This window comes from Pteronotus mesoamericanus, unplaced genomic scaffold (genome assembly GCF_021234165.1).
Source record: "Pteronotus mesoamericanus isolate MK-2021 breed Mesoamerican mustached bat unplaced genomic scaffold, CSHL_Meso_final contig_84, whole genome shotgun sequence".
Lineage (NCBI taxonomy): Eukaryota > Metazoa > Chordata > Mammalia > Chiroptera > Mormoopidae > Pteronotus > Pteronotus mesoamericanus.
Genome location: NW_026555267.1, coordinates 2,234,282 through 2,243,747, shown reverse-complemented (window position 1 = coordinate 2,243,747; position 9,466 = coordinate 2,234,282). Strand labels below are relative to the sequence as shown.

At 60.2% G+C, this 9,466-nt stretch overlaps 1 protein-coding gene across 1 annotated transcript; it reads right to left on the bottom strand.

Moving 5' to 3' along the window:
- Positions 1–1,385: 1,385 nt before the first annotated feature.
- WFIKKN2 (WAP, follistatin/kazal, immunoglobulin, kunitz and netrin domain containing 2) lies at positions 1,386–6,095 on the bottom strand. The gene is made up of 2 exons (XM_054585530.1): positions 5,694–6,095; positions 1,386–3,083 (listed from the first exon to the last, which is right to left on the bottom strand). The coding sequence occupies exons 1-2, from the start codon at positions 5,892–5,894 to the stop codon at positions 1,563–1,565; spliced, it is 1,722 nt and encodes a 573-aa protein (XP_054441505.1). The 5' UTR covers positions 5,895–6,095; the 3' UTR covers positions 1,386–1,562.
- Positions 6,096–9,466: the final 3,371 nt, after the last annotated feature.

Here is a 9,466-nt window from a genome sequence, read left to right as displayed (position 1 = left end):
TCATCCACAGAACACCGCGGTGGAGGAGCCTCGGAGCTACAAGCAGGCTGACGTTGGCGGTGTCTCTCCATCACCCAGATGTGATCCCATCGGCCAGACTGCCCTCCTGCACAGTCACCAAAGCAAATGATACCGCCTTCTTCCCCCCTGCCACACACACGCAATTAGCTCAAATGAATCACACAAGAAGGCCTGTTGATACTAGTAGCTTTTAATTGGTATCTTCCTCCCTACATCTGAAGAAGAAACAAGAATGCCCCACAATGACCTTCTTTGGAGGGGCCTGGGCAGAATGAAGGGCTGAGGAGGGAGTAGGGGGCAGTGGTAGAGCTCACAGTGGGTTTTCCGAATCCTCTATCTAGTGGTGGGTGGCTGGATCTGCACAGGAAGTCTGAAAACAAAAATCACCGACAGGCTGCCTCATCCCTAAACCTGCCACCCCAGGCCTCACCCAGAGCCTCCCTCCAGGTGCCCGCGGCTCCCGAGGCCACCACCAGAGGGGAGCATCGAGCAGCATTCCTTCCCTCCCCTTCCCTTCCCTGCCGGCCCCTCCTCCCTCCTCCCGCCCTTCCCATTCCTTCCCCAGCCCCCTTCTCTGCCTGCTTTGCCTCTTCCTTTCTTTCTCTTCCTACCAAAACAGATCCTGGGGCTTCCATCTGCTTTCTGTCCAAGGAAGCCAGTGACAGATAAAAGCATACTGACTGTCAACCCGGGACCATTGGACGACTGGGAGGGCCAGCCAAGGGTCTGCTGCTGCGGGAACCCCTGGACCTGGACACTTGTGTTCAGTCACTATGAGCTGGGCGGTGACTGACAGCTCTCTGTGGTCCTAGCACCTGCACCCGGTAAATGTTCAGCAAATGTCTGTTGAGTTGGACTGAAGAGAACGGAATTAATAAATCAACAATCAACAAACCAATCAATAAAGTCAAGGAGATGAAACATGAGAAACAGGTATCCTGCTGATGGCCTCAGAGACCGCAGAGCCAACGTGATCGAAGTGCAGGCTGACGGCCACCCAAGGGCGCCTGTTGAGAAGCCTGCGCGGAGCGCAAGTCGTGTGCTGGGCTGGACCGTGCCCCCTGCTCCCCACTTCCCACGACTCCCGACATGCAGTGGTCTCGGGGGCTGTGGGGAGTTTGTCCCATGAGTCCCTGGACCCTCCTTTCTCTCCCCACCTACCCCTTTTGCAAACCAGTTCATTCCATGTTTCCCGTGCCCACCATGCAGCCGCCATCTCTAGATCCCTGGCTGGGAGGCTGGCTGGCGCTGGGGTGGCTGGGGTGGGAGAGGGGGTGGCCGGTAAGGGGGGGGCAATAGCGCCCAAGCAGATTGGTCATCGGGAAGAATTTGCAAGTGTCTATTGACTTCTTTTGTCTCCCTCAGCTAGAAAGGATATGAACCCCTTATCGAACCCAAAGAATAGAAGTTGATGTAAGACTCTCCGATCAATATTCCTCTGCTGGCCTAAGACTGTCGAATGTGACCTTGCCCGGTTTGCTGGGAGGCGTCAGGGTGGATAGGTGGGAGAGGACTAGGCAGGGGTCAGGGGAGGAGGCGCTTCAGTGTGAGCCCAGGAACTCCTTGAGGACATCGCAGGTCTTCTTGTGCACGACCTCGCGCAGCTTCCTGACCCGCCGGGTGCTGGATGCACCCACGAAGCTATCAGGCCTCAGCATGGCCATGCCACCATCTACCTCCCCCATGATGATGAGCGGCGTCTCGCCCACTGTCACGTTGGGGCAGGGGCAGGTCCAGTCCACGTGGAGCAGAGTGACCTCCAGCGGCTCCCGGCCCAGGAACTTGAGGCCCATCTTCTCATCCTTCAGGACCTCGTCCACGGTTACCAGGGCACGACCCGAGTCGGGCTCCTCGGTCAGCTCGGAGACTCGGCCCAAGATGACAAAGTCGCTCCGGCAGAAGCTGGTCACGAGCTTCTGCCTGGGTTTGCAGGCCTGGCAGCGCTGGTTCCCCCAAGGGAAGGGGCAGGACTCCTCGCAGGCCTCCCGGCTCTCAAAGTTGTTGCCGTTGCCCTCGCAGCCGCCGTAGACGAAGGACTGGCACTGGCCTGTCTGGCTGTTATAGGCCCAGCGCGGTGCATAAGCCTTGCAGGGCCCCTGCAGGGCGGGCAGGCTGCACACGGCCAGCGGCCCGCTCATGCAGGCCAGCATGCAGGCCTCGTAGGTCTCAAAGTGGTTGCGGTTGCGGTGGCAATGGCCAAAGGTGAAGGTGAGGCAGTTGTTGGCCTGGGCATCAAAGTGCCAGCGGGTCTGCTCCTCGCCACAGTCCTCACTGTCAGGGGGCTTCAGGCACTCGGCTGCGGGGAAAGCCGTGCCGTTGGGGCTGCTCTCCACGGTGGCTGCGGCCTGGCCCCCCCTGACCACCGACAGGGGGAAGTCAGCGCGCAGGACGCCAGCCGCGTTCCGCGCTGTGCAGGTATAGATGCCGGCGTCCTGGAGCTGAGCATTATAAATGACCAGCTGGGCAATGTTGGTGACCACGACGTTGCCACGCACATGGTTGGGCCTCATGACCACGTTCTCCCGGTCCTCCAGCTGCTTCTCCCAGGTGATGTCGGGCCGCGGCCGGCCCACCACCTCACAGAGGAAGCTCACTGTCTCCCCCACGGTGACCGACTGGTGCACAGGGTGGTTGAGCAGAGCCGGGGCCGCCACGTCCAGCCCAGGCGTCTCTGGGGAAGCTGTGGTGGGATGCGCGGTGGTCTCCGGCGGCGGGGGGCTGGTGTTGGGCCAGGTAAAGTGGTAGCGGCAGGTGACAACCACCAGCGTGATGCCCTTGGAGCAGGCCTCAGCGTCCATGTAGCAGCGGTTATAGTAGGTGAGGCCGTCCGAGGCGCAGGTGAAACTGGGCTCCTTCTCACAGCGATCCTTGCACTTACACACGGGCTGGCCGTCCCAGATGTCACACTCGGAGCCCTGCTGCAGACACATGAAGTGGTCGCACGTGGCCTCCTTGGGCATGCCCACCGGGCCCTTCTTTCCTTTCACGTCCATGTAGCGGGCTGCCACACAGCTCTTGGTCCCACACACGTTGGGGCAGCACTTCTCATAGGTCTCACACTCCTGCAGAGAGCCAAACCGAGAGGCCTGAACAAGGAGCAGGAGGAGCGCGCCGGCTCCCCGCACCCTGCCGCGTGGTGCCTGTGGAACTGTGGGAAATGATACGTGCTCATCTATCGTGAGCAAAACGTTTTGATAATAACAACTAATGGGCACAAAGCACCTACGATTTTTTTCTAGGCCCTCTCCTAAGAACATTTACATTAGTCCACTTAGTTAATGCTCATCACAAGCCTCTGAGGTGGATACACTGTGAGCCTCACTTCACAGGTGATGATAACTGAAGCACAGAGAGACCAGGTAACTTGCCCAAGGTCGCAGAGCCAGGAGTGCGAGAAGAGGCCAGCCACATCCCTCCCAGAGGGGAATTTTTCTTCCTATGATATTACAGACGAGAATGCAGAGCCTCGGAGAGAGGGCGTCAGGTGCCCGGGGCTGGGACATGGTAGGAAAGGGCTTCCAGCTCCGGGTGGAAGGAATTCACCCGGATGGAATAAAAGGAGGGTGTTTTCTTCTACATCACACATATCGTGTAGAGAGCACAGATGAGGCCTGCGTAGGAACAAATGCCTTTTTGTCTTTTTTCCATTGGGTGAGGGTGCCCTGGCCAAACTGAAGAGGCCACACCAAACGCTGAGAAGGAAAAGTGGGACACTGCCGGGACAGGTGTTTGAGGTCGTCACTGCCCGTGGCTCCGATGAGGGCCCACACCCGCCCAAAGCCGAGAGGAAGGGCAGGCGGGACAGGCCCCGGAGGCCAGGCCCGACGCCACAGGCGGCACCAGGCCCTGGTACCTGCTTTCCAATGCGGGGGCCATTTCGTGGGGAAATCAACAAGGTAAAAAGTCCCCTTGGGTGGCAAAGGTCAGCAAGGCCGTCAGAGGACTTACAGGCTGCAGTTCCCTCTGATTCTCTGTGGGGCCCCGTGGGGCATTAGTTTAATTCCTCGAAATAAGCAGCATGCTCAGGGCCAACACAAACAAAACTTTGACGCGGTGTTTTCGATAATAACACCCCATACCCACTGGGCTGGCGGGCACCACTCCTAATCCCTCGCCCTGGTAGTAGCTCTGCGAGTTACTCCCCACTAGGATCGGCCTCTTGCAGTTCCGACTTTTCTTTCTGCCTCTGACATTCCACATCAGCTAAGAGGGGGAATGATCCCCCACCCGGGTGTGCGGAGCCTGCCTGCCCGACTTGTTTACTGTTTTTCCCTCTCAGCTCAGAATGGGGACTTTGTTTTGCAGCCCTCGCTTGGCATAAGCTTCTTCTAGGCCTCACCAGGGGAGGCTTTGGACTGGGGTGGGCAGATCTCAGAGCTGGGGTCTGAGCAAGGAAGACCCAGTGGAGGACTGAGCGCAGGAGGGGAACAGGGAGCAGGCAGGAGAACCTGCTCCTTGGCCAGAGGGTCATTCCAGTCTCAAAGAGACTCTGGCTCCGGAAGCTCCTCAGGACTCAGAGGTCCATGGAAGTCTGGACCCTCAGGGACCATGGGGAGAATATTTTGGGGCACAAGAAACCCCTGGGGATTCTTAGAACAGTTTTCCTTAAGGGCCCAGAATGGACCTATAGGCTGCCTGCATCTCCAGCTCCGCACAGGTGTCTTCCGCCCAAGGCACGCAAGCTCAGCTGGTGTCTGTCCCCAAGCCCCACGTTGTGGGTCAGGCCCATGAAACAGGCTTCCCTGCAAATGTAGTCAACTAACGGCGCAGCCTCAGGGGGATGGGAAGCTCCACCACCCCTCCCCACTCCTGGACTTCCTGTCCCTAGCGCCACCCCTGCTCACCGGCAGCGTCTGGCCGAGAAGCCTGAGAGGTGGCCCCCGGACCCTGAGCGGCAGAGGCCACGCTTTCCACGGTGATCCCCTGCTCTCCTGTAGGTTACATGAGTTTGGCAGAGGGAGCATCAGGGTCTCGCATGCCCCCTGGTGACATCCGGCCCAGCCCCGAGCCCCAGGAGCTGTCCAGGCTGGCAGGCAGTGCCTCTGCCCAGGCAGGTGCTGGGGGCCAGCAGGCTTTTCACTGCTGGGGAGAGAGGCAGGAATGACCCTGGCACCCAGGAGCCGGGAGGGAATCGCCTGGGACCCGTCGCCCTGTGTGCTGCTCTGATGAGGGCGGACGGGGTAGGGGGGTGGGGGGAGGGGGACCGAGAACCCTGACAGGTCGAAACCCAGTCCGCTCCCCACCCCGAGGACGCCGCGGAGCCTGTGCGGAGCTGCTCCTGTCCACCCTCCTTGCTATCCCGGTCTGCTCTCAGTGTCGGTGTCTAAGCCCCTTGGGCGACGACCTGGAGGCTGGGTGAAGCCTCAGCCGTGTTGTCAGACCGCGGGGGTCCTGAGCGGCTCCTCTCACCTGTCAATGGGCTGGTCCAGAGCAGCCCTCAGCAAACGTGAGACCAGGAAGTCAAGGCTTCTCAGTCCCTGATGAACTGGAACACCACACTCATCTCTTTTTCGGGGCCTCGGAGTTAGACAGACAGCCCGTCCTGCTTACCTCCGTGTGGCCCGGGGCCTGAGTTCCTGCACGGTCCTGGGGGCTGCCCCCACCCCACGGCTCCCCCCCGCCCCAGTAACACACCCGTGTGGTCCGTCTCAGGCTCCCGGGCTCCCACTCACCTGGTCCGTCTCACACTCCCGCTTGCAGGTGCTCTGGGCATCCACCCAGAGGTTGGGGTTCATGTCGTTGGGGCAGATGCCAGCATGGGAATAGCGGATGGGCGGCAGTGCGAGGCCTCTCGGGGGCACCTTGAGCAGCAGCAGCAGCACTGCCACCTGCCCCCAGCGGCACCGGAATTGGTGGCACCCCAGGGCCCACATGGTGCGGTCTGCAGCGGACAGAGGTCTGCCGTGCGACGCTGCCAGGGGCCGGGACCCACCAGCGCCTCCTCCTTCTCGGGGGCTGCAGGCACCTGCCCTCACCCCCCAGCGGGCTTCCCTGCTGCTGGTGGTAGGGCCGCGGCTGCCTCCACCAAGTCAGTGGAGCCCGCTGGGCTGTGCGGCTTCAGAGAAAAGAAAGGCTCTGCGAGGGGATCCCCTCTCCTGAGTGTGCAGGGAGAGGAGCCCCCGCCGGGGCCCGGCCTGGATTTATATCCTGGGCACCACCCGAGTGGGAGCGAGCTAACCTGATGCCTGTCACAGGCAGCCTGCTGGCTCCTCTGTCCCGTGGCTGATCACAGACTTGTTGCAGAAGGGGGAAAAAAAAAGCTGGAAGCAGTTTAGGCGGCGTATCTGGCACGGTGGGACACCTGCTTGTTTTTGACTCCAGGAGGCCTTTAACCCCTTCAAGGGCCAGAAATGGCATGTGCTTTGGGGGGAGCTGGCTCCAGGACACGCAAGCTCACTGTAAAGGAGCGGTTTGTTTCCCTTTCTTCCCCCACCTCCCCTGCCGGGCCCCCCTCCCCGTGGCCACCTCTGAAGAACACACAATCGCTTGTTACAAGGAGGGACCTGCCGCCGCTGGGTTAGCATCGCCGGGCCCGATAGTACATTTGAGAGCAAATGACGTGGAAAAACAACAAGTTCACGGCCGTTCCGGGGCGGGCCTGAGCAGCGGCTGTGTGCTGTAAGCCGACTCCCACCCCTGCACCCGGTCCCTTTGTGGGGGGTGTGCGCACCAACAGCTCTCTATCTCTCTGTCCGGGGCAGTTTGTGTCTTAAGTTCCAGCTCTGGTGAATTTTCCCCAAATCATTCCAGCCCTGCATACCCGATATGCTCCAGCTCCCCGGCTGCCGGGACAGATCACATTCCTCGCTCCTCCACTGACACGCTCGTGGCTCCAGGAAAACCTGCGCGTCTCAGGAGGGCGCTGGGCAGCCGAGCGGCCCCTGCTGTGGCTGGATGGTTGCGTTCAGTGAGCTTTTTGGGGACACCAGGCACTTTTCAGTTGTCCTGTCTCTCCCTGCTTTACAAAGGAGAAGGCTCACGGCTGGAGGGAGCGAGGGACTTGCCCAAGGTCACCCGCGGTCAGCAGGGACAGCGACACTAATTCCTTGCATTTACCGGGCTCTCCGTTCCCGGCATCTCGTTTAATCCTCACAACATACTGTGCCTTCGTTTTAGAGTTGAAGAAAGGACGCACAGAGAAGCGAAACAACTCACCAGGGTCGCAGGGCTAGGTGACTCCACCATTAACGTGGGAAATGGGGACACCAACGTGCTGGGGGGCGGGCAGGGACTTCTGGAAACCACTTCTCCCATCCCCATCGGTCAGAACTGCTGTCGAGGTGCATCCCAAGCTCTGCTTTTTACAGGCTGGACAAGACATTTGTGAAACACCAGGGGCTGTGTTTGTGGAGGGGGTTGGGAACAGAGCCAGAGGCTGCTGGGGGTGGGGGCGATTTTCTCCTCTTTGGCAGGAAATGTCTCCAATCTAAAATACCACCGTAAAGGGGGCACGCTGAGTGTTTCTGACCTGGAGACTTGATCCCCAGTGGATGAGAGATGCGTAGACAGATCCCTGGGAGAGAGAGGCGCCTTTTCAAGGTCAAACCGTAAAGGACTTGAGGAACAGAACCTGAGTTGCTGGGTCCCAAGGAGGGTGGATGGGGTGGGCACAGCCCACGTCAGAGCCTGAGGGGCCTGCACGGTCCCCAGCTGTGCCCTCGTTTTACAGATGGGGAGGCTGAGTCCTGAACCCGGGCCCTTCCTTTCCCAGGTCCGCCGTCCCCACAGCGGCAGTTCACCGCCCAACTCGACTATGAAAAGGCAGCAGGACACTGTCTCTGGCCTGCAGACCGTTGGCCTTGCTCGCAGGGTGGCCTCCTCCACACCTGAGCCAATTCCTTCCCGCTGTGTGGGTCATTCTGCAAGATCTGTCTTTCTTGCTTACGTCAAAGAGTTAATGAAGGGTGTCAGACCCTAATCCTCTAAATTACTGGAATAAACTTCCCTCCAAGGCCAGTCCCAGTAATGAAGCCAGACAGCGGGCGATGCCGGCTGCTTTGAATCCCCTGTAATTTCATAAACCCGTGTTGCAGCTGCTCCGAGTGGAGCCTCCGCGCACGCCTGACGAACGCGCTTTGTGCAGCCTCCTTTGACGTCACAAAAGGAAATGAACGGTGACACATTTCGAAGCAGGACTTAGAAACATTGTCACAGCCCCATTACGTGAGGACAGGCCTCCGGGGAGAAAAGGCTGATTTCCGGGGAGTCGCTTGAGCGCCCTGTGGGAGGTGCAGGGAGAAGAAGGAGGGACACAGGGCAGAGGGGGAAGGGAGGGGGCAGGCAGCAAAGCAGGGACAGCTGCCCCGCTTGCCTGCCGCTCCAGGTCGGTGGAGAAAGCCCTCGCCCGGCTCAGTCCTGCCCGGAGCCATGACCTCTCCATCCCAGGGCCCCACGCCTGGCCATTCTGCTTTGAAAACTCAAAGCAGCAGTGGGGAGGCAGGAGCCCTAGAACTCTCCAGCTCTCCCTCTCAGCGCTTCCAAGTCTCCCACCAAAACACAGCGCAGAATAATAAATAACATCTGATCAGGGCTCGGAGCCCACACAGCGTTTTCACCGTTTTCACCGACATCATCCCCGCTGACCCTCACGCCGGCCCGGGAGGGAGCCCTGGAGAGGTTGCTGGGAGCTCCGGTGCACCAGAAGAAACCGAGTCCCAGGGAGGTGAGCTGGGCCTGCCAGGATCCCCGGGCTCACGGCCTCCTCTCCCAGACCCTGTCCTGCGCTCTTTACACACCCCGTGCAAACTTCCAGCCCCTCCAGAAAGGCCCCCGCTGGCCCCCTGCCAGCCCTGCCTGTTTATAAGCTGTTCTGGAGGCGCTTTGAAGTCTCCTCCTCCGGGGCCCCTCCTTCCCCCAGTCCCCTGGACTGGGCTCTGTCTGCTTCTGTCTCCCTCAAACCCTTCTCTGGTGGGTGGCATGGACCCCACCCTCACCAACCCTCTGGAACCAAACGAGGGTTCAGCTGCCCACACTCACCATCCACCCGGCTACCCCTACCCCCAGAGCCGGTCTCTGGGGAGTGGAGCCTGGGCTGGGTGGGCCTGACCTTGGACTGTCCCCTGCCTTTCATCCTCCCCAAAGACACTGGGCACAGCGGGGCCAGGAGGAGGGCTGGGCTCTGACTTCATCTCAGAGGAGCCTCCAGCCCACACTGCTGTTGAAAGGCGCAGGGTGGGGTGGACCACAGACCCTTCACGCCCTCCAGGGTGGCTTCAAGGCCTAGTTCAGGTGCAGCAGACAGGGAGTCACCCTGGACAATGAACTCTGGGTGACCCTTGACCTTAGGTTCACACTTACTATAACAATGCCTGAGCCCCTAGGGCCTTGACGGGACAACAGAGCTGACACCATTTCCCAAATTGGCCAGGCCTCCCTCCTCCGGAGGCCTCAGCCCCGTGCGGCGGTGGGGACGCCAAGAGACCCGTGGGGACGCCATGCCCGCGTC

What these genes read in the sequence shown, in the direction of transcription:
- WFIKKN2 (XM_054585530.1), bottom strand. Translation starts at nt 5,894, where the DNA reads ATGTGGGCCCTGGGGTGCCACCAATTCCGGTGCCGCTGGGGGCAGGTG. An exon ending in GGGAGTGTGAGACGGACCAG is followed by an intron (nt 3,084 to 5,693) that starts GTGAGTGGGAGC and finishes GGCTCTCTGCAG; the next exon opens with GAGTGTGAGACCTATGAGAA.